Below are 25,076 nucleotides of genomic sequence, written 5' to 3' on the forward strand. Positions count from 1 at the left end.
TTGTAATCCGAACTTGGGGCTAACCAGCATTCCCAAACACCCTCCTAGTCTCTATTTTAGCAGGAATTTTTTAAATTTCTGGTTTCTTTGGTCCCTGAATCTCCTTCTCCTTCTCCTGTTCCTTTTCGACGTCGTAGTCATCTGCTGCTTCATGGTCGGATTTACGAAACAATGATTGTTTCTAGAATTGGTCGTTCCCTCTCACGCTCGGGGCGTTCCAGCTTTCGGCAAGTAAGATTATCTTATACTCTTAATTTTATTTTTTAATTTTCAGTTCCTTCCAACTATCTCTTCCTTTCTTTTTATCCAATTGATTCGATTAATTTTGATTAATTTGGGCTTCTTCTCATCCATTGTTGTGAACCGGTGGTAATTCCATTTTGCAGAGCGGATTTTTGGGTGGTTATGCCGGAAGGACTGGCCTTCTGGATGAAGCGCTTCTGCAATCTTCACACGGAACTGCACCCCTTGGGGCTGATGATGTTAGATTAGGGCTACTTCGAGGCTATTTGACTAATGTTGGAGCGCACAAGGCTTTCGTTTCGAGGACGCACTTGTCCGATTTGAATTCCATTATGGCAAGCCCTAGACTCCATCGATTCTTCTCCTGTGAACCCTCAAAAAAGCAAAGTAAGAAAATTCATTGTTAAGGCTTCTAAAGTCAGCCATAGCTTGTATGGTTTATTTGTCTTCTAAATTCGACTTCCATTCAACGACTTATTTTGACATTTCTCCCCCTCGTTTTGGTTTCTCTGTTGTAATTTTACAGATTATGAAAATTACGTTCCAAAGGATAAAAAGGAAATTCCCAAAGGCAACAATAAAAAAACCGAGTCCAAAGGTATGTGGTTTCAGGTTTTTTTTTTGTTTTTATATAAATATTTTTATTTTTATAGAGTTGACTACATTGACTATTTCTTATCTAATTGCTACAATACTGAACTGAAGGAATGCGATTGGCTCTTCTTCTATTCACGAGAGATCAATTTTCTGTTGAAAGGGATAAGATATGAATCTTGGGAAGTACTTGGAGAAATTGTTGGGTGGGGGATCCCGTATTGTCTATTGACAAGAAATTAGTCATTTTATAAGCAGGTTTTACAGTGTGATTACGGTGTCCTACTTTTGGTCTGAAGGAAATGAATTTCTTATCGACTTTGGATATAGCATTAATCTGCACCTTACTGTTGTGAAAAGAGCTTCCAGATTCACTTGTACGGATAGGGAAAAACCACTAAATTATTCATTCACCCCCTCCTCCCCCCCCCCCCCCCCAAAAAAAAAAAAAAAATATTCATGTGAAATTAGATGGTGTATCAGTTAGAAATCTTCAAATTAATTTGACATCTGCTCTCTCTGATGACGATGATGTTTGTAGGAAGGTAAGGGCAGGGTATATGGTAAGAAAGCAAAAATAACAAAGAACAAACCACACTTGGAAGAGATATGTCATGTCATTGATTTTATATTCCATGGCATTGGTGGTGCATAAAGCATGTTGCAAGTCAACTATCGTGGTACATGGACGTTCTTGTGATGGAAAGGCATTTATTAGGAAAAGAAATCTATTTGTATAAATATTACTGTCTCTTAGAGTGGTCTAATTCTACTATTGTGGTACATGAACTTATTGCTGGGAAATGCATTTGTTAGGGCAATCATTTCATTTATTTTTGTTAAAGGTTATTGGATAGAAAAGGCCTTTAAGTGCTGGTCCCCACCTGTAAGGGGTCCTAGGAGGAGTGAGTTTGGAGTCAATCTTAACCTTTGGTATTTTTGCTCAAAGTGTTAGGGTTTATGTAATTAGGCTAACTTGTTTCAACCTCATTGTTCCTGGTGTAATAAAACACAATGCTGGATGCAGTACTTGATAAATGATGGTTGGGGTGGATCAAATTTTTCTTGTTGATGTGAGCACAGACTGTTGTCTATGGGTTTGTTAATGGAGATACTTCAATTACTGTGGTGCTTCTCAGAAATTGCTTTAATTTCCTTTGAGAGATACTTCAGCTTCATATCTGATTTCATTTTTATCTGTTCAGTCTTAGTTTTTATTTATTCGTTCATCCATTGTAGATAGACTTCGTAAAGCTCTGCAATGTAATTATCTTTATACTTCCCTGTTCTAGAGGATTCAAGTACAGACGATCATGGGAATTTTCAGGAGAATTTCATGAAGCAGTTGCAAAACTATTTGACTCCTTTAATATTTTTAGCTTTATTCCTTTCATCCTTCTCGTTTGGTCCTCGTGACCAGAAGCAGGTCAGTTTCTATTTTTCTCATGAAAATTTTATTTTATTTTTTTCATTACGATTATATAATATATATTAGATATTGCTCTTTATCAAGTACTCAACTCAAGTCAACTCAATGTTTAATGTCTATAAAAGGAAAAAAACCTAATAGTTGCTTATTGATGATGATGGATTCAAATATTGATTAAAATTTTATTTGGTTAATATATTGGTGAACAATTGACATTTTTTGGTGATTTTCCTTCTAAGATAATATTTAGGTATCTAGGAATTGCTTTTTTGAATGACTTTAGTTTACTAGGTTGACAGTACCTATACTTTCCGTAGTTTGTGGAATACAAAACTCTTGGATGCATGCAGTCTACAGCTTCCTTCTTTAAAGCCTGATTTGTGTTTCAAGTGGCAGTAATTTGTCTGGTGGGTAGGGGAAAAGGAAGCTCTGATCATTGCAAATCTGTTTTTGACCTTAAGCTATTTGATTAACCCTGATCATTGCACATCTTTGTTTGATTTTAAGCAATTTATGACACGTAATCAAGGATAAAATAAGGGTGCAAGTATCAATCCGGTACTTGCCAATCCTTTTGTCTTATGGACGATGTGACTTCGTTTTTTTGGGTCTATATTTCTTTTCAAGTGCTGAAAAAAATTGCAATGGAACTGATATAGGTGGAAGTTGCAATGAAAAGGCTTTTCCAGATTTATGCTATAGTTTGGTTATAATTGAATTTTTTATTTAAGTAATTGGATATAGTTAAGTATTTATGATCAACGTTTGTTCTTTGTCCCTGTGTCCTTTATATGAAAATATATGGCAGCCATTTTTTTGGGTGGGCGGGGTGTGGGGAACATGAGAGCCTATTTAGTGGTTAGTTATTTGGGGGGGGGGGGGGGAACCTTTTTGGTTAGTTTCAACTTTTATTTCAACTTCATAGTTTAATAGCTTGCTTGAATCTGGGATGACAATCCCTTTCGACTAGTGGGGAATCATGGTTTTAAATTTTTTTTGCTGAGACTTTTTACATATCACAATACTTTACTGAACCTTGGTTTGTCTCTATGGATCAGCTGAGGCTGAACTTTGAGGGAAAATAGACTAGAATCTTGGAGATGCTACTCCAAATGGGAAGTTCTGGATCTAATTTGGATTTCGGATACGAGAAGGAGCATCATATATAACACAAAATTTTTTCTCCGATTACTTCTAGTCGAGCCTCCATATGGAATAATAAGTAATAATAGTCAAGGTTTAAAGTATCGGTATCGGGTATTGTATCGGTTGGGTGATTTTAAGAGACGTATCGTATCATATCGTATCGGAAGTACGTATCGATTGGTGTAGAAACGCATGAAAATGATCAAAATACACATGAAAATACACTTTTGGACACAAAAAACAATATAGACAAACATTTTATGTCATATATCATGCATATACACTAAGAATTGTGAATAATCAATAACCAGACAAGTGCAGTACTTTGAAATTGTTATAAAAGATTAAAAGATGAGATCTATACATAATGTAGTACATATATTATATACATTAGCATATGTTTTAATTTTTGGAAGAAAATAAAAAAAAATTCATTTTTTGGATGCAATTTTCGGTTTTGGCCCTTTTGGGTGAAAAATACAATGATTTGAGTTCAAATCTTTGTAAATGTATACAAAGAATGCAATACTAAGTTAGTTTGACCTATTCTATATGAATCATAGCAAAAAAAAAAAAGACCAAAAATCAAAGATTTGAACAAAAAAATCAAGTTTTTTTCAACAAACGTACCTTTTATGTCAAGAGCACCTTTTGATTCGAATGTGGGTTGTTGGATGCAGCAAATGCTCTGATTCCACCTCCTTTAGAGTCGTTTTTTACCAAGGAATTGAAACCCTAAAAAAATCTGCTCGAAAAAAGGGGTTTGGGCCTTGATTTTGGGATTTTCCCCATGGCTGGACTGTGTTTTTTCCGCCTGGAAGGCTCTGTTTCGTGTTCTGCAGGTAAGAATGAACAAAACCCAGGTTTTTGCTTGAATGGGTCGAGACGTATCGATATGTATCGACCATGAACAAAACCCAGGTTTTTGTTTAAATGGGTCGAGACGTATGGATACATATCGGTACGTACCGATACGTTCCGATACACCAAAAAAAAAAAAAAAAAAAAAATGGATAAATGACGTCTCGTGTATTGTATCGTATCGTATCGTCAATATCGATACAGTCGAGACAGTTTTTTTTTTTTAAAAAAATAGAGACGTCTCGGTCCGTATTGTATCAACACCGACCAATACCAAGATGTATCGGCCGAGACGATACGATACGGAGCGATACTTAATTCCTTGAATAATAGCATGACACTTTGAGTTCGATAGAAGCAAAACTTTTGTTTTTTCATAACACGAGATTATGTATCGATAGAGTAGTATGAGACAAAGGTTATTTCTGATTTAATCCTATCTATTGGGGGTCCATTTCAGTGTCACAAACGTTTTCTTTTTTGTTTTCACACCAGAAGTCTCTTTCCATATTATTTTTATAAAAGAATACGGAAAGAAAAAAAAAAAAACAGGATCATTTTTTCGTTGATTGTTCAAACCAGAAAGAAACTTTGGATTTGCTGAATCATAGACGAAATACCGGGTTTTATCAAGGAAAAATTACAGGATTACACAAAATTACGTTTTCTCTTAAAAACTATCCATTCATTGTATCAATTAACAAAAATACACTGTTTTGGGTTTGGTTTTATAAAAATACCCAAAATAGTGTTCCTCCTTCAACTAAAGACTTTTTTGACAGTTTTACCCCCACCTCTCCTCCAACCACGTTTTTCCAGATGAGACCACCCGCTCCTATCTTCTTCTTCTTTCTGCCAACCCACCTGCCATGCCCCTGCGTTCACACGCCCAACCTCCTGCTGCACCCCAATCCACCCCACGCGCCCCTACCCCCTTCTTCTTCTTCCTACCACCTCACCTGTCCCTATCCCTACAGCGATGAACTTTCCTGTTGGCCCCTTCCCCTGACTTCTCGCCCCTACCCTGCTCCTACCCCCTTCTTCTTCTTGCCACCTCAGCCGTCAGCACCTGCGCCCACACGCCCCTACCCCTGCTGCATCCCATCCCACCCTACCTGTCCTTACCGAGTTTCGCGGCTTTCTGTTCTTGTTCTGTTCCAAGGATGTGCGATTTAAATGATCTCCAATTAAATTATTGTCTACCCGGTGTCAGACTATTCATGGTTTTTGAAAGAAGATCAGATACATGGAGAACGATCTCTGCTCGGCCTCAGAGAGTTCTGGTCTCGGGATGAGTCCCAGAATTTCGTTTTCTCATGATCTACACCACTCGGAAGTCGTGCCTGCCGAAGAATACTGCCAATGATCAGATTCGTCGCTCTTGGATTCCAGTTTTGATTTTGATTTCTGTGTTAGCACAAGCTTCGAACAAAGAACCACCATTTTCCGCTGATGAACTGTTCTTCGACGGAAAAATATTTCCTTGTGAAATTAGGGAGAAAGCACAAACAGTTCCTCCTTTGAAACAAACCCATCAAGCTAAGCCTCCTCTCACTTCTCCTACTGATAATACACACCGAGAAGAAAAGGGGAACCTTCCCCCTCTGCCTCCTTGTAAGAAACAGTTGTTATCCTTTTTTTTTCCCCCCTCTTTTTCCTTCTTCACTTCTCGGAAAAGAAAAGAAAGAGTCTACGGCATCAGTCGACTTGACTTCTGCTAATAAAATAGAGGAAAAGATCTGAAAAAAGGGTAACCTCTTCCCTTTCACAGTCGCTCTACTTCCTTTTTGGATCCAAAGCTACACGATCAAAGTTCATGAAAAAATGAAAAATTAAAACCAGAATCACAAAATTTCAGAAAAATTTGAAGCTTTGTTTTCCTTTCTCTGTAATCTGATCAGAATTTTAGAGACTAAATAAAAATAAAAAAGTAAAAAAGAAAGAAAGAGAGCTTGAATGAAATCATGGCGACGAGTACCGAATCAGAGGATAAGGCCTCCTCGAAATCTTTCTGGTGGTTCAGGCGAAGCAGTAGTCTTAAATCCGGGAACGAGCAAAGACACAGCTTGATTTTCTCCCTACCACTTTTATCACGAAGTAATTCAACAGGTTCATCAACAAATTCCAAACGACAACCATTGTTGAAGGACAGTCAAAAACACACATAAACCTCCTACTCCCACGACTGCAAAGTCGTTGTCGTCTCAGTCTCAGAAGCCTCCTCTAAAGAAGAATAGCAGGGCCGTGGTGGGGTGAGGTTGCAGGGAAGGGAGGGGCGGGAAGGCAGGAGCAGGGGGTAAAATTGTCAAATATTGTAGGTTAGGGAGGGAGAGACACTGTAGTGGGCAGTTTTGTAAACCTAAACTCAATGTTGTATAATTTTGTTAAATAAAACCTACAGTGGCTAGTTTTGTAGAGGGAAATTCAAAAGTGAATAACCTTGTAATTTTCCCTTTTATCAATTTGGAAATTTTTTCTTAGTTAGTTAAAAGAATGAATTTGGATGATATTATGACAATACTAGGTAGAATAGATATTATTGTGGGTCTTTCCCGGAAAAAAAATTGATGTTATTGTGGGATAAGTTGATCGTTGAAATGATAATTGATACTGCAGAAACAAAAGCTATCAATTATTTTTCCAGACCGGAATCCTTAAAAGAGGCCTATGTGCTCATATTGCTGATTGTCCCTATTTTTTCTCCTGTTATCAGGAATCACAATAGGGTACTGGTAAGTCAGATTATTCATGTATTATCCATTTGAGTCAGATCCACGGATTGGACAAATTATTCATTGGCAGAAAAAAAAAGAGAAGAATCTAGCTATTAGAACAAACACAATTAGAAATCAAATCCAAAAAATACAAAAGACAAGAAAAAAAATATTTCTAACCCCAGATTACATATTAATCCTTAGGACACAAGTTGTGATATTAAAAAATCAGAATCGCCAAATTTTGTTTGCAGATATTAAAAAGAAGAAAACTTGATTAATACGTAAATGACATTTTTAAAAAAAAAAATTTCATTGAAAAGATATACATAGATACTCTTCTATAAATCATTAATGCTCCCAGGATCAATGCACAACTTTTCCTTGAATCAACGAATAAATTTCTTGATTCATGTAGAAGTACTTCCATTTTTTCAAAATAAAATTCTACTGGGTTCATGAGGACCGTGTTGGAGACAACCACAAACCAAAGTGAATAAAACAATTAGACCAAGGTCTTTACATCTTGTGGAATTATCATCCTAAAATAGGTGAGCAACCTTGTCCAGGGATATGGCTTCCTTGAATCAACGAATAAATTTCTTGATTCATGTAGATGTACTTCCATTTTTTCAAAATAAAATTCTACTGGGTTCATGAGGACCGTGTTGGAGACAACCACAAACCATAGTGAATAAAACAATTAGACCAAGGTCTTTACATCTTGTGGAATTATCATCCTAAAATAGGTGAGCAACCTTATCCAGGGATATGGCTTCCTTCCCACCCCCCCCCCCCGCTCTTTTGTTAATAGATAAGGCTAATTTTACGTGTTTCAGAAATGTTGGGTCTCATTAAGTGTCAACTTTGAAGCAATTAGTCTTCTGTCTCTTGTAGGACTCTCTACATCCCCAATACATTGTGGAAATCAATGCTGAGGCATACCTCCTAATTGAATCTTATGACATTATGGGAAGCCATCTAATTATGATCTCACTTCAGTTACCATTTTTTGATCTGTGTACCGAAATTCAACATTCCTCAGTTATTGCCTGAATGTTTTGGTATTAACGGGGCCAAAATCAAAATATTTTAGTGATTCTGGTCATAACTGTCTGAAGTCATAAATTACAGCAATTTCTTGTAAATTGCAGAGACTCCTATAAGTTTGATTGGAATATTTGCTGTGGACATGGTCTGCCAGTTTTTCTTTATTTAGTTGAAGTTGCCCGATCTTCATAAATAATACCAATAGCTGTGACTGTGGGGAGTGGAAAAGACATTCCTACTACCATGTGCAACTGCTTTGAGATACTTAAATTTAGAGTTGAATTGTGAATGAAGGAGAGGTGTTTGCTTTGGTTATGAACTAATTCTTGTTTTCTCTCTACAATTGTTCCCAGTTTCATATATGGCTCATAAACTACCAATTCTGAGTCTAATATAATAGATTTTTAAATTTCATTTTGCAGATCAGTTTTCAAGAATTCAAGAACAAGCTTCTAGAACGTGGTCTCGTGGATCACATTGTTGTTTCCAATAAGTCAGTTGCAAAAGTGTATGTTAGGAGCTCCCCACATATTTCCAATCAAACCAATGATGATGTTATCCAAGGACCTATGGTTGGTACCCCCAGTAGAGGCAATGTAAGTCAATACAAATATTATTTCAATATTGGAAGTGTTGAATCCTTTGAGGAGAAGTTGGAGGAAGCCCAGGAAGCATTGGGAATAGATCCTCATGATTTCGTTCCTGTAACTTATGTCTCTGAAATGGTTTGGTATCAAGAGTTGATGAGATTTGCACCAACAGTTTTGCTTTTAGGAACTCTATTGTACATGGGACGAAGAATGCAGGGTGGATTTGGCATTGGGGGCAGTGGTGGAAAAGGTGGCCGTGGAATATTTAATATTGGAAAAGTTCAAGTCACTAAACTGGATAAAAACTCCAAGAATAAGGTGAGCGATGCTTTCAGTTTCCTTAGTTTTGGATTATCTCTGTCTAAATGATCTGGCCAAGAATGATTCTTTGCAACTTATTGATGTTTTACTTTTATTATAAAGTCAATACTTGTTTCCATTTGCTATAATATATGTAAACACTTCTTGAGCGAGTTCCTGTTCTCCTCAGTCCTTACTGCTAGAGATAAGAATTGGGTCAGAAGAAGTTATTTCCTTCAGACTTCATCCATGTAACATAATTTATTAGTACCTTTTCTATTTGACCTTTACTAATTAATTAATATTTTTGGTGATTTTTAGGTATATTTCAAGGATGTTGCTGGTTGTGATGAAGCGAAGCAAGAAATTATGGAGTTTGTGCACTTTCTCAAAAACCCAAAGAAATATGAGGAGCTAGGAGCAAAAATTCCAAAAGGTGCCCTTCTTGTAGGCCCTCCTGGCACAGGAAAGACGCTTCTTGCAAAGGCAACTGCTGGTGAATCCGGTGTCCCGTTCCTGTCTATATCAGGTTCAGATTTTATGGAGATGTTTGTTGGAGTTGGACCATCTAGGGTTAGGAGCTTGTTTGCAGAAGCCAGGGAATGTGCTCCCAGTATAATTTTTATCGATGAAATTGATGCAATTGGTCGAGCAAGGGGTAGAGGAGGCTTAACAGGTGCCAATGATGAGCGTGAAAGTACACTTAATCAATTGCTTGTGGAAATGGATGGATTTGGAACCACTTCTGGAGTTGTTGTTCTGGCTGGAACTAATAGACCCGACATTCTAGACAAAGCACTCTTGAGGCCTGGTCGTTTTGATCGTCAAATAACTATTGATAAACCTGACATCAAAGGCCGTGATCAGATATTCCAGATCTATCTGACAAAGCTCAAACTTGATCATGAACCGTCATATTACTCTCAGAGACTTGCAGCCCTCACTCCTGGATTTGCTGGAGCTGACATTGCCAATGTTTGTAATGAAGCTGCTTTAATTGCTGCAAGAAGTGAGGGAACACTGATCAGAATGGAGCATTTTGAGGCAGCTATAGATAGGATAATAGGTGGTTTAGAGAAAAAAAACAGGGTGAGATTTCTGCTTTATGCATATGCTTTTGGTTCTTTTCTTGCTGCATGATATAATACTTTGATTGTTTCTCTATTCTTAGGTTAAGAGTTCATCTCATGCTGCTTTTATCGTAATAAGCATGCATAAAAGCTTAGTTGTCATGGTCCCTGGGTGACTATGGGAATGGCCAGCTGCCATGGTGTGCTTAGGCAATGCTTAGATGGGGCCAAGCCACCAAAGTGAGGGGCCATATTTTATATATCCCAGATCCTTATTTTATTGGTTAGATGGGACCTTCTTTGAAGGTATTAAAGCTTTTTATGGAATTATTGATTCAATTATAATGCCTGGGTTCTGTTAGTTATGGCTGTGTTGATTAGAAGAAGCTCAGGATTTCTGAACATTTCTTTAGTATGTTGTAAGTTTAGTTCCAGGGATATGGAATTCTTATCTCAGGTTTATGAATTACTATTCGAATCTGTGGACTACAGTTGATTAAATTCATACTGGTCTGTTGCAAAGTGGGTAATAGGCTATGAAGGACACACATGCTTTACATGGAACGTGCATATTCTTTTTTGGTTTTTAAATGAAGTGGATAATGGAGTGACATAGGATAAAATAGTCCCAAACCCTTTTTAGTGGATTTCTGGATGTCTGTGATACTTGTAGTAAAAGGATAACCAGTAAGCTCAAGAATTAATGGTCAAATTATTTTTATCAATGACAAGAAACCTGTTACATGGAGGAGAGAAGACGTATGCTAATTATACAAGGCCATGTAACAACTAACAACCATTTGTTAGCTGGCTTTTTTTTGTGGGGGGGGGGGGTGTTAGGGTGGTTAATGATTCATGTAACAACCATTTGTTACATGAGCCATTGCTAGTTGCAGTCCATTGGGCTGAAATTGACCTTTGGGTACTTATATTATAGGTTGGGGTTTCATTGTAATAAGCCTAACTTATAAGCCTATAAAGTGGGAATAAAGTTACTACACGGGATTAGTATCTAAGTATTTGAGTTAGATTAGAATACTTAATAACTAGATAGAGTTCTGTTAATCTGTTTTGAGTTTATTTATTTTATTGAGTGTGTGAGTGTGAGGAGTCGTCTTTTTATGAGTTGAATTAGGAATTTTAGGTCTTTATATATGTAATACACCTCCATCAATAAGAGATGATTTGAGTAAAGAATATGTTTTATTCTTTTAGTAGTTTTGGTGTTGTTGAGCAATGCATATGCGATTGGTATTCTTGATTCCTTCTCGTCTCTTTTCTTCCTCCCAAGCAGATCGATCTCATCTCTTTTCCCTCCCCTTCTATTGATCTGATTTCTTCCCTTAACAACACAGTTTCTTCCTTTATCTCAGATCTGGTTGCAGATTTGATCATTGTGCCTACTTGCATTTGAAATCCATAATCTTGATTTTTCAGTTTGCACCAATTGGTATAAGAGCAGAACCCGGCCATTGATACCTATGTTTTCACAACCATAGTTGTCAAGGTGTCGCCTAACTAGGTGGGTGCCTTGACTGCCTTGGTTGCCTTGACTTTTGATCCTCTCCAACGACTATATGGGTAAATTACACGTCACCCCTTGGTTTTCAAACGAAACTCAAATCACCCCCTGGGTTTTGAAAACACTCATCCGTCCCCCTCTAAAGTAACGGTGTTAACTAAAATCAAACCAAAAAGTGAAATGGCATATTTAACCTCAGCCAAAATAAGATAAACAATGACAATTGAGGTGCCCAACGTTTGTAGAAAATGCACTTTAGATACCCAAAGTTTTAAATTATATTTAGGATACCAATTTTGATATTTTCAATGATATCCCAAATCACCACCACCACTACAACCACCACTGCCGCAGCCACCACCACCACCGCCACCACCGACACCCACCATTACCACCGGTTCATCCGACCACCCTTGAACCCAGATTCCCAGAAGGCAAAAACTCCTGGAATATTCTAAGGAAAACGATCTCTCTTCTTGAACAGATGGCTTCTTCTTTATCCAAAGATCGCACTTTCACGGCTGCACTTGCAGCGGCCATCTCTGAAAGAATTAAACAGCAATCCGTAGCAGTAAAATGATTGATTGTTTCTGTAGAGGAAAACTTTCTTGTATTTTGTTTTTGACCCTTTCTCTCTGAACTAGCCTCATCGATTCTGTGAACCAAAAATAAAATTTGTATGTTTTGGCATAACAAATCAAGAGAGAATTGATGATTTGAGGGCTGCCACACGCAGAAGACTAAATCCCCCTTGAATCTAAGAAGTCACCATCTGATATTATGGAAACCAGTCCCCAACTATGACATGCACTCTGAAGAAAGTATAAGCTATTGATGATTTGTTATGCCGAAACATACAAATTGATTCAAGGGAAAGAAACAGATTATACTCAAATAGATAACCTGGCATGCCCAAGAGGGGAGAATAAGAAAGAACCAGTAGTGGAGAATGAAAGGAGGGAAACAAAGAAAACCCAAATAGAGAAAAGAATCAAAGAAATAACCTATAACCATTCTAGGGTTTCCACTTATGCAGCAGCTTGCAATTCTTCAACTCTCTTCTTATGTTGTTACATCACTTATATAAAGAGACTTAAAAATTTCCCTAAACCTCATCTGTTTCATCTTTATGAAAGATCAAAGCATCAGAAACTTGGTGGGGAGGTTCTCGTATCTCAAACCCTTGACAAACAAACACTTAGCTGCCCATCTCGCCTAATTTTTTTTTTCCATTACCCATTTAAGGATTTGGGGGTTCTAATCGTAGCAAAAATGGGGTTATCAAAACCGCAATCAACACCCCAAACGGAATACACAATGGTGTGAAACCTATGGGCTTCTAAAGGTGAAGAAATGGTCAGCCTTGCAACAGTATCCCTGTTCAAAACGTAAATGAACTTCTGCTTCTCAAAAGCAGCAATCATTACCGCACGGCCGTTGGGATCAACAGTTAGGTACTTCCCCGAAACAATGCAACGACAACCCGAGAGAGAGAGAGAGAGAGAGAGAGAGAGAGAGAGAGAGGGGTGTTGTAGGTGGGGGTGGGGGAAGATGGTGGTGTGACGGTGGCGGCGGCGGCGACGGTGGGGAGATGAAGATGAGAGGAAGAAGACCTAAATTGTGTTTTGGGGTTTTTAGATTTCAAGGGCAAAATAGTAACTATACACTGTTCAAGGGTAGTTTAGGGATTTAAATTTATTTAACTGGCTGACATCATCACTTAATAGCATAAAACTAGCGGTAGGGACTAATTTGTCATATTGGGGTCTAATACAGGGGGTGATTTGAGTATTTTCAAAAACTAGGGGGTGATTTGAGTTTCGTTTGAAAACCAGGGGGTGACGTGTAATTTACCCCAACTATATTCACAACTAGAATTTGTTTGCTCAACAGAAAAGCTGCTATTTTATTCTTTGATGAAGGGCAAAGTGAAAATTTCGTCTCGCAATTTGTGATGGAAAATTTATCAAAAAACCTATGAAATCATCATTGAGTTCGTTAAGAATTGGTTTTCATTACCATAACCTTTGAGATTGATTACAACACCTATAGCATAAGATAGGAACCCACATAAATAGGAACTCTATCTTAGCATATATACTTAGCATATAGAGTCCTCATCAAAATATCGAATAAGGAAGAGAATCGATGAGGATTGGTTACAATAGGAAACTGAATTAAATTTGGTAACTAATATCACATTTGATATCGTATGTGGGCTGGCATATCTTCAGCTAGTCTTGAGAGATAATCTAGGAATGATAATCTTAATGAATCACGGCCAGGTCATACAATGGGATCACGATCCCACAATTGGGAGAAAAAATAGGTAGAGAGGATCTTTCGGTTGTTACACCCCCTCAAGGTGGGGATTTGATTGGTTGAATCCGCAACTTGTCATGAAGGAAAGTAAACCGGGCCGTACTGAGAGCTTTAGTGAACACATCTGCAATTTGGTCGTTTGTGGAGATGAATTGAACTTGGGGTTCACGGGCAGCCACCTTGTCACGAACAAAGTGAAAGCCGATCTCCATGTGCTTGGTTCGAGCATGGAAGACCGGATTGACAGATAGATGTGTGGCCCCGATGTTGTCACACCACAAGATAGGGGCAGATGGAATTGGGATTCCAAGTTCACCAAATAACGAACGGAGCCATGTAAGTTCGGCACAAGCATCAGCCACCGCTTTGTATTCGGATTCAGTTGAAGAGCGGACCACAATCTTCTGTTTCTTGGAGGCCCATGAGATAAGATTGGGACCCATATAAATTGCATAACCACCTGTAGATTTTCTATCAGTACTATCACGAGCACAGTCAGCATCATAAAAGGCCCACAATTGGAAAGTTGGATTTGGAGAAGAATAAGTCATGATCCCAGGTTCCTTTGAGATATCGAAGAATACGTTTGACCATTGTCCAATGCTCCTTAGATGGAGTGTGTATGTACTGACAAACACAGTTGTTAGGGTCCTCCATGAGGACACCCCCTGCATCGGATGCAGTAAGCGTGGTAGCTATGGGAATGGAGACGGGCTTGCAATCAGACATGCTAGCACGTTGTAACAAATCAGAGATGTAACGGGGCTGAGATAGTAGAATCCTTGTCGGTTGGTATAGAGTCTCAACACCAAGAAAGAAGCTTAGAGGGTCGAGATCTTTGATGGAGAATTTAACATGAGTGCCCTGATTACCTATTAAAATGTCATCAACATAAACCAAGACATAAATAGTGACATTGCCTTGCACATATATAAATAGTAATGGATCGGTTTGGGAGGACTAAAAACCAGAGCGAAGGAGAGACTCAGAGAGTTGTGAAACAAAGTCCGTGGGGACTGCTTTAGTCTGTAAACGGACTTATGAAGTCGACATACATGATGAGGGAATGCAGGATCTGTGAAGCCCTGTGTTTGAGACATATAAACGACCTCATCACGAATGCCATGAAGAAAAGCAGTCTGAACATCTAGCTGACGGACCGACCGGCCATTTGAGACAGCCAAGGAAAGAATAGTTCGAATGGTGGTCGGTTTAATGACGTGACTAAATGTTTCATTGTAATCCAACCTAGGTTGCTGATGAAAGCCCTTTGCCACTAAGAGGGTCTTATGGCGCTCAATTGAGCCATCTACCTTACGTTTGACCCTATAGACCCATTTGCAGCCAATCAAGTTCATGGATTCATTGTAAGGCACAAGAGATCAAGTGCCATTGCATAGCAGAGCATTAAATTCTTCAGCCATGGAAGAGCGCCAATGGGGGTACTTGTTTTGCTTGAGAGAAACACGTGGGCTCAGTGTTGAGGTCAAGAGGGGTAGGGATGGTATTATGGAGTTGGGGAAGTGGAAGAGAGGTAGGGTCTGCATAGAGGTCATGTAGCGTACTAGTTTTGAGAGGAGGGATGGATGGTGAAGTGGGCACTAAGGTTGCCGCGGGTATGGGTGAGGTAGGGTTAGGATCGGGTAAGATAGGGAGGGGTGAGTTAGGGTTTAGTTCGGGTAAGGGAGTTGTAGGGGTTGGAGAGGTAAGGATAGAGGGGCTGATATTAGGTGCCATGGCCCAAGGGGTGGGGCCGACTGTGGGTATGGGGAGGGGATTAGATGAATGGTAAGAAAATGGGAGCACGGTTTCATCAAACCGCACATGGCGAGATATGTAAATGCGATGTGTGATAAGATCCATACACTGGTAATCAACATAAGAGGGACTGTATCCTAGAAAGATGCATGGAGAGGATCTAGGATCCATCTTGTGAGCATGACAGGGGCGGAGCCATGGAAAACATAACCATCAAGACGCGAAGGGAAGATTAATCAGGAACCCATTGAGTCACAAGCTGATAGGGAAAGAGATTCTTTGTGACAGGGGATGGCATGAGGTTCCTTAAATAAATTGCAGTCTCAAAAGCATAGTCCCAGTAAATGGAAGGAACAGACCCATGAGAAAGTAGAGTGAGGCCGGTTTCAGCAATAGGCTTGTGACGGCGTTCAACCGATCCTTGTTGTTCATGAGTATGCGGGCATGACACACGATGGTGGATCCCATGGGTGGTAAAGAAGGTGGAGAGAGCGAAATTCACTGCCCCAATCGGTTTGCATTGATTTAATTGGGCGTGAAAATTGCTTCTCAACCAAGGTTTTAAAATTAAGAAAGATAGAAAACACATCAGATTTCAGCTTTAAAGGATAAAACCAAATAAATTTACTAAGATCATCCACAAAAATTAGAAAATAGCGATTACCTTCAGAAGAGACAGTTGGGTGAGGTCCCCATACATCACTAAAAATTAAATCTAAAGGAAAAGAACTATGGGAAGAAGTTGTATGTAGAGGGAGACGATGAGCCTTGCCCATTTGACAAGCAGGGCAAAGATGAAGTTGCTTCGGAAGACGTTGATCAAGAAGAATGAGACGAAGGACATGATCATGAGGATGACCCAAACGATTGTGCCATCGATCATAGGAGGTAGTAGACGCCAGGTGTGTGAAGGGAGGAGATGCAGTGGTAACCGGATCCTTCACAAGAAAATAAAAGGAGTGAAACTCAAAATAGACATTATTATCACGACAAAACTTTTGAATAGAAATTAAAGAGTTAGTGAGGGAGGGGACATGAAGAACATTAGAAAGTAAAAAAAGAGCGAGTGGGAGAAGAAAGTTATACGGAACAAAGTATGTGAGATGGAGAGACCGTTACCGTTGCCAACGTGAAGTTGATTGGTACATGTGTATGGATCATAGGTGGAGAATGAGATTAGGGGTGGGCCACCATCAACATTTTATCTTCCGAACTTGATTCATGATACTAGTGTGTAGCATGAAACATTCTTCTTGAGGTCTTCTACAAAACTTGAGGGTGAGTTTGTCTCAACATCGGAAGGAATTGATGAAGTTACATTGGGCATAAATCTTGTAAGGAGGCCTATATCCAAGCTTGGGAGGCCCATAAAGTGCTAGTGGTAGTCAAATGTGCTGATATTGTCCTTTGGTATTATGTTATAGGTTGTGCCTTTTATTTTCTTGGGTTTCATTTTAATGAGCCTAATTTATAAGCCCATATAGTTGGAATTTAGTACATAGGATTAGTAGTTAAGTATTTGCATTAAATTACAACAGTTAATAACTAGAAGAGGAGAAGAAATCAAGTATGAGCCTAAGTTTTTATTCAGGAGTTTTTTTTTTTTTTGAGCAATGCATTCGGGATTGGTATCCCATACTTGATTTCTTCTCCTGTTCTGTTCTCTTCTTCTCTCTTCTTCCTCCTAAGCAAATCAATCTCATCCTTTTTTGCCCCCTTCCATCGATCTGATTTCTTCGCTCAATAATGTAGTTGCGTTCTTTATCGTAGATCTGATCACCGATTTTATCATTGGACCTGCTTGCATCTTAGATCCATAGTCTGGATTTTTTAATCTGAAGGACAGAAATGGTATCTCAAGGTTGAATTTCCCATTTGTCCTTTTCGCCTGTTGACTCCAGACCTCCTTCCTCCGCTTTCAAATCTTCTATTTTGATGCTGTTTTTAAGCCCATCCATCCTTGGTCCTTGTCGTTTAACGTACATTGCAGAAAATATCTGACTATTTTATTGCAAGTTTGGATTTTCCCCACACAAAAAAGCAGAGAGGACATATCTGAGAGGCTAAAACCAACTCATTCGGTTGGGGGGAGGGCAGTGCCAATTAACAGAACGCCATCTGACCCCGGATGGACTGGTTTGGTTGTCAAGTTTGAGGGACAGAGTCTCTGGGCATAGTCGGCAATTGGAATCCTTTGGTGGAACCCCACAGGCCTTAGCTCACCGCTTTGATTATACCCAGGTACCAGTGGCTCCACAGTGCGCTGAAGTTAGAAGTTTAGCCCAACTGCACCGGTGGACTGTTCTTAATTACTAAGACAATGATTTTATTATCATTTTTAGAGGAGGCGACAAGGCTGCGACAAGAGCTCAGCTTTGTGTGCAATCATACCAGTAAAGTATTTTCAGATTTTTGTTTGTTGCATTTCAGGAAGAGATGGAATCTAGTAATCACAAGAAACCAAGAAAGGTCTTACTGTATTTAGATAATGGATAATGGCAAAGCCAGTGTTGCAATTCCAAAGGATTTTGTTTGCCTAACAAGAGTTATAGGGGAAAGGTGATGTGTTGGAGAAGGTGATCCAGAGGTTATGGCAACAGTGATTTCGGAGGAGAGGCAAATTTTTTACCATTTAATCCATGGAAAATTACCTTTATGACCTTATTTAAATGACCTAACTAACCTTATGTTCACAAAAAGGAAGGAAAAGGACTGTTGACAGATACGGAAACGAGATTTAGGATTCCACAAGATTCCATTTGATTCAGGTAAGACAAGGTGTACACTAAGGGTGTTTTGAGTCCTGTCACCTGAGCCGTTAGCAAAGCTTTGACTTGAAAATTTCCCACTTTTGTGTCTGTGTGTGTGTGTTTGGGGGGCGTGGGTGAGGAGGCTGGATATGAGCTGATGATGGTGGACCTTAGTTAGTATGCATATTATACACGTATCTGTATGTTTCAATAAAAAAAGTATTTTTCCAGATTATTCCTTTGATACAGAAAAACTTGTGCTTTTTATGAAGATTCGTATTTCACACATATAATTCGTGTATTGCGTATATTAGGAATGCTACAAGCTTTGATCTGCTGGCTCAACTCCCATGAACGGAATCGTAGCATTGAGTTGTACTGGGCATCGGTAATGCACTCTTGCAATTTGATTTGTTAGTTTCACTGCCATTCCCAACCATGAGCATCAAGGATCTCCATGCACAAATCAGGATCACCAAGGCCTGTAATTGCTTGAAATCAAGCAGATTTATCGGCAAAATTCACCATGTCACCCTTGTCAGTTACAGAAGAGTGAGAAATTTAGGGTCTGAGTCGGTAGCTTCTACCAGAAAGAAAGTTAAAAAATATAGGGTTAGCATCTCCTGTTATCAGTCTAGTGAATTCGAGAACAAAGAAGCAGATCAAGTATTCGAGTTTGGGGCATCGATTGAAATTCGAAACCTTTCAGTAGAAGGGGATTAGCAGCAGATGGGTTAGAGTCGCCACTCGCCAGAGAGAAGAAGAGACATAGTGGGTGGAGTATCATTGCCGTACATGTTTTATTACACCAGATTTTTGAAAAGCATTATTGCCATCCTGTCCGTTTAAGAAATATACCCGTTTTACTGCCGTTCCCGAACTTTCTATGTTGTGGACCAATCTTGTATGGTAGTGACTCTGCAGGTTTAGTCAGACTAGATCAGTTGGTTGAATGAACATGGCGTGATAGAAATGGAGGCGGAGGCTTGGCGAGCCTGCCTCGATTGGAAGTAGCCTCATGTGTTATGTTAGGTTGTTTGTTCTAGAATTAGCTACATATATCATTTAACAAGACCCCTTGGATCCATATGCCATTAAAACAAAACATAATTTATTGATTGTTGGAAATGCTGTATCCTAGGGAAGGGCTCATTTCTGCATCTAACAATATCCTTTGGTGGACTTGGGCACGCTGTGGTGGCTGACGTGTAGTTGGAGACCTTGTGGCTGTATATCATCTTATGGAGGTACTGGTTGCCTGCTTTCCCTCTGGGTTTGCTTGGTGATTCCCTATTTTATGAGCACTCAGTTGCTGCTCCCTAAATGGCTGGAGAAGGGACATGATGCGGAATTATCTGAAGTGAAATCATAGTCCCTCTACTTGAGAGGGTTTCGGCTTGGGAGTTAATTTGGCAGAAGAGGTCAAGGTTTAAATAGAATTGTGGGTTAACCATCCAGAACAGTAGCATGCAACTTACAATAGCATAGGCTACGGACACTGCCTTTCCTTTCCATGTCTATTTTCAGTTAGTTCTGGTTAGGTGTCATTCTAGTCACCTAAGAGTGTTAAGCTTTAAAAAACTGAAGAAATTCTAGAATCTCAAGATAGGAATTGTTGGATTGTATGGGCCAGAATACTGTGGGGGTATTCTGGACTTTTTCTTCTTCTATTATGTTTCTTGTATGTGGGTTTTAGTCCCACATTGCTTAGTTGTATTTTTGTCATATGATTTCAGAATTAGAGTAAGGCTTGGATGATTAATTATCATCCCAAGCAGTTCTACTTATAACATTGAAATCATATGACAAAAATACAACTAAGCAATGTGGGACTAAAACCCACATACAAGAAACATAATAGAAGAAGAAAAAGTCCAGAATACCCCCACGGTATTCTGGCCCATACAATCCAACAGGAATCAAGTTCAGAATAGTAGAAATTAATACAACTCAAAGAAGATTGTTCTGATTATCCTTGGACTATATTTAAATGTTCAGTTGAATGGGAAGATTATGAAGTCTGATGGTCAGATTTCAAATATGAGAGAATTCTACCGAAATTAGGATTCTTAAAAAGAGACTCAGAAACCAGCAAATCGATAGGCAAATTTAGGGATTGAAAACAGCAGTCAACCAATGATCTAACTTGAAGATTAGCTTGCAAACAACAACCAGAATCAAACAAGAATGATTGAAGTTCAGAAATCAAAGTTTTAAAGAAGTTGAATTCAACCATGATTTCTGAAATAGAAGGAGAAAACTGAATGAAAAACAGAAATTGATTATATAGCAAGTAATCAAGCTAATTGATGGCGAGTTTCAGCAGGCTTGAATCAAGGGTCAAAGCTGAAACTGAACTTGAAATAAAGCATTAATTAGAGATTAAGAAATTCCAGCAAACAAGAAATCACTGGGCAAAGAATTAGGAATTCTGATCTGATATGCGATGGAGAAAAAGATGGATGAAGGAGAGAGATTGCAGGCCTGGAATCTACCGGTATCCTTGCTTACTGAATCCACAGCAGCAGCACTCAGAATCCACTGAGTAAAACCTCTTGAATCCACAGACCAAGTAGCAGCAAAGCTGCTTCTTCATTCGTAAAATTGTTGGGTGGGGCTTAGCTCATATAGAGTTGAGTAAACTCAGGCTCAACGAAGGAAACAGAAACAGACTGGGAAACCCACTCCAATCGGCCAAGCTGTGGTGGAGAGTCTTAACTGACTAGGACTTTGACTAAACAGAGGAAACAGACATAAATACGGACTAGACTTATAGATACCTAGTCCAGCCTAACTAATAACAATAAGAACAATTGAAAATAAAAAGATAAGACAGAAAAACAAGCCCCGTGATTGGAGGTTCCAAGGGAAACTTAAGACTGGACCCACGGGGCTGGAAAGAACCAGAAAACTGGTTCCAAACAGGAACCATAGGATATTCTTGCCTCTACTTCTCTTTCCTCTGCTAGCATTTCCCAAATTCTGAATCAGGGTGTTAATTGGTTGGTCTCGGTTGGGCCGAGACACGACCTAATGTAATTTGGAGTGACACTGCAAATGACCGATAAGGGTTTTGGTCTCTGCAATTATTCTTCTTCCCTTCTAGGTCACATCCAAGGTGATTTTCGCAAGAATTCTGCCCAGCCAAATCTAACCGTTGGAACCTGCTGAAATTTTGATGGAATCTTCCTCAAACCCTAAGAGAGACTCGATCCAATTTCATTACCATCCCCCAGCCGATTGTCTGAAATTATCCTTTTACCCCTCAATCCTATTTCTACTAGGAATCCTCAATAACTTCAGATTTAGTCATGTGATTTAACCATAACTTTCAGCATCTCTTCTCTCCCATATAATCCACTCTCCTAACTTACCCTTAATATCTAACCCTAGGTCCCATCAAACCCTAACCCTAATTTTACAATTTTCACATATTTGACCTAGCCGAATTACCCATTCAAGATCAGATCCTGGTTATTGGCTTCTAGTTGGTCTTCTACCAATCTAGAACTACATTACCTTATTGGTTTCAGTCTCAATTTTGGTGTTGGTTCGGGCTGAAACCAATAGCAGAGAGAGAGAGAGAGAGCTTTGATCATGCCGGCTCTTCGGCCCTTGAAATCCCTAAAACCTCCTCGACCGTTTGAGGATTGTACGCTTCGGGCCCTTGGCTCAAAAATTTCAAAGCCTTCTCAAAGGTAAATGGAGCAAGGATGAAACAAAAAATGACACAAAGTGGACAAAAAAGAGGAGATTGCAAAAGGAAACTCGTGGGTTTGTCAGGGGTATACGTTGGGATTCGAAAGCCAGGGGAAGCTAACCCAATACGAGAGAGAGAATTTAGCTGGATGCATTCACACTTCTGAGATGAACCGAATGAACCAAACTCCTTATCAGTTCGGTAAAAACCAATAATGGACTGAAATTGATTGGACAATTCGTTTTGGCTTTTGTAGACCGAATGCCTTATTGGTTTGGTTTCTATCTAGCCTAGTATATGCAAAAAGACCCCCCAAAAAAACTGACTGATATCAGACTGGAAAAAAGGATGTACCCAGTGCACAAGGCTCCCGCCGCTGCAGTGAGAACTGGGATGTGAAAGATCGTCAACTTGAGGAGTGAAAATCGGATTTGGAGGGCCAGAGCCCAGAGGTGTGGCAGTGAGGCCATGCTTCCGTCACTGTGAGAGGTGAGAGTGGGACTGAGACAGTGGAAAAATTGAAGGCTCCAAAACCTTGTATTTAAATGATGGAAATAATTGGGTTTGCTTTTTATGCAGTTCCGTCTACCAGTCTGTTCAATCGGGTGCCTGCCGGTGCGGGCCTACTGAAATTGTTTTTTTTCTTTCCTAAACTTCAAAATAAACTGGACCTTTAGAGGTAACAAGCAACCCTGTTTTGGGTTTTCCACTCAGTTCTAAGTTTCTAACATTCTGGTTTAAATTTTGACACCTATAGTAGTTTGTGTGATCATCAGGGCGCCGGAGGTGCCTGCTATCGCCTTTTCCGGTGTGATAGCCCCAATAGAGTTTTATTCCGTCACTGACGAACGATTCTTCCTTTGTTGAGATAGAGTCGACAGACTAAGCACCAACTAGATCGCCTATGAACAAAGTACGCACAAAGACATTTGAAACTCATTTCTGTGGCCGATTGATTCACAAAATGAACTCCTCTTTCCTTCCAACCCCCTTATTTGGTGATCTCATTGGAAATCATGTAAAGACAATTCCTATTTGATATAGCTAGTTGTGCAAGTATTTTACAATTAAGAAGTAACTGTTTTTTGTACAGATCATGTATTATCAACTTTGACTATAGAATACCCTTTTTTCACGAATTACTGCATTTAACCGAGTGATCCACAAACTACGGAAATCTCTCTTTTGCCTGCTCCTATACCAATGAGCCGAAACCAAAGCTCTCATTTTTTGTTGAGTAGTTGTTCAAGTAAGTGTTGAATGAGCCCCTCAAAAGGTTGATGCAAATAAACGAATTTTTGTTCTACGTCTAAGAGCTATATATCCTCGTCTAGTTCTGGTCATTGAATCAAATTAAACTTTGATGAAACTTTTTGAAATATTTGAATTAAGGGGAGTTCTTTCGTCTCGAAATCTTAGTTCTGGTCATGGTATTTAGTATGTGGATTCTTTTTAATTCTTTTATTTCAGGATCCTATTATCAAAAGAATTCCTTTGGAGTTGCTTTTCAAGGAGATCTTTTGCTGCTGCTGTGATTTTCTTTCCTCCAACTGCTGTTATTTGTTCTTAGATCTTTGGACCAGTTTTTTTGGGGGAATCCTGTTTGTTGTTAAAACAATCTGCTATGATTTCTTCTGCAGATATCTTTTATTGCATCTAGCATTCTTAACCATGAGACTACTAAGCAATAACCCCTCGTCTGACATTTTTACCAAATCTATTGTAATATTCCCTTGGATTTTCACTTTTCCTCCAAAAACTAGGGAAGCCTTGCTGAAACTTCCACCCAAGGTTGATATTGATATTCTGGCTAAAGAATTGTTCATTTAATTGGGCCTCCTAGTAGAGGATTTTTGAAGTAATTAGAATTAGGATTCTGTTGTGTTAAATCTATTTTCTTGCTAGGATCAAAATGTATCCACAATAGGAAAAAACTTGCAGTAAACATGAATCTACTTCATTGCCCCTGAAACAAGTCAATTTATTCCTGTTTCCTCAAAGCATTCTGTACCCTTTTTGGCTAAGCAGGTAATAAGCAAGTTGGAACGCCGTACGGTTGCATACCATGAATCAGGCCATGCTGTTGCTGGTTGGTTCTTGGAACATGCGGAGCCCTTGCTTAAAGTTACAATAGTTCCACGCGGTACTGCAGCGCTTGGTTTTGCTCAATATGTTCCAAATGAAAACCTTCTGATGACCAAAGAGCAGCTCTTTGATATGACATGCATGACCCTTGGGGGCCGAGCATCAGAGCAGGTACTTTTCTCCTTTCTCAACCGCTTTTTGATCTAGTATATGGGAAAATGTGTGCAATCTGAAAATCTTGAATTGAAGGGAATAAACTTTAATTTTGCCTTCTCAAACTACAGAATGGCTTCTTTCATGTCACTTGCTTGGGCCATTACACTCTGATAGTGAATGTTCCGCTTTTGCAGGTTCTGCTGGGAAAGATCTCGACAGGAGCCCAGAATGATTTGGAGAAGGTTACCAAGATGACTTATGCTCAGGTGGCTGTCTATGGTTTTAGTGACAAGGTTGGTCTCCTCTCTTTTCCTCAGAGGGATGATTCATTTGAGATGACCAAGCCATATAGCAGCAAGACGGGGGCTATCATTGACAATGAGGTGAGGGAGTTGGTAGCCAAGGCCTATGAGCGCACTGTGCAGCTGATAGAGGAGCACAAAGAGCAAGTTGCACAGATTGCTGAGCTGTTGCTTGAGAAAGAGGTCTTGCACCAAGAAGATTTGGTTAGAGTATTAGGGGAGCGCCCATTCAAATCCCCTGAGCCGTCAAATTATGATAGGTTCAAGCAAGGCTTCCAGGATGAAGATGAGAAGAGTACAGAGACCACAGAGGCAGGGACTGTGGAGGATGATGGGTCACCTTCTCTTGGACCAGTTGTTGTCCCCACATAGTAACTGGAGAAATTGTGTGGTTGTATATGAAAAGGGCTTTTTTTTTTTTATTATTTATCCCATTCCCTTTAGACGAACTAACTGTACAAATCAACGTATTTCCTGTAAAGTT

General features: G+C 39.3%; 1 protein-coding gene across 1 annotated transcript; it reads left to right on the plus strand.

Annotated features, from left to right (window-relative positions):
- Nucleotides 1-25,076, plus strand: LOC122651304 (ATP-dependent zinc metalloprotease FTSH 10, mitochondrial-like). The gene is made up of 8 exons (XM_043844643.1): nt 1-231; nt 387-630; nt 770-841; nt 2,130-2,263; nt 8,460-8,945; nt 9,249-10,016; nt 24,078-24,305; nt 24,485-25,076. Exons 1-8 carry the CDS (start codon nt 172-174, stop codon nt 24,962-24,964), a joined length of 2,472 nt encoding a protein of 823 aa, XP_043700578.1. The 5' UTR covers nt 1-171; the 3' UTR covers nt 24,965-25,076.

This window comes from Telopea speciosissima, chromosome 2 (assembly GCF_018873765.1).
Source record: "Telopea speciosissima isolate NSW1024214 ecotype Mountain lineage chromosome 2, Tspe_v1, whole genome shotgun sequence".
NCBI lineage: Eukaryota > Viridiplantae > Streptophyta > Magnoliopsida > Proteales > Proteaceae > Telopea > Telopea speciosissima.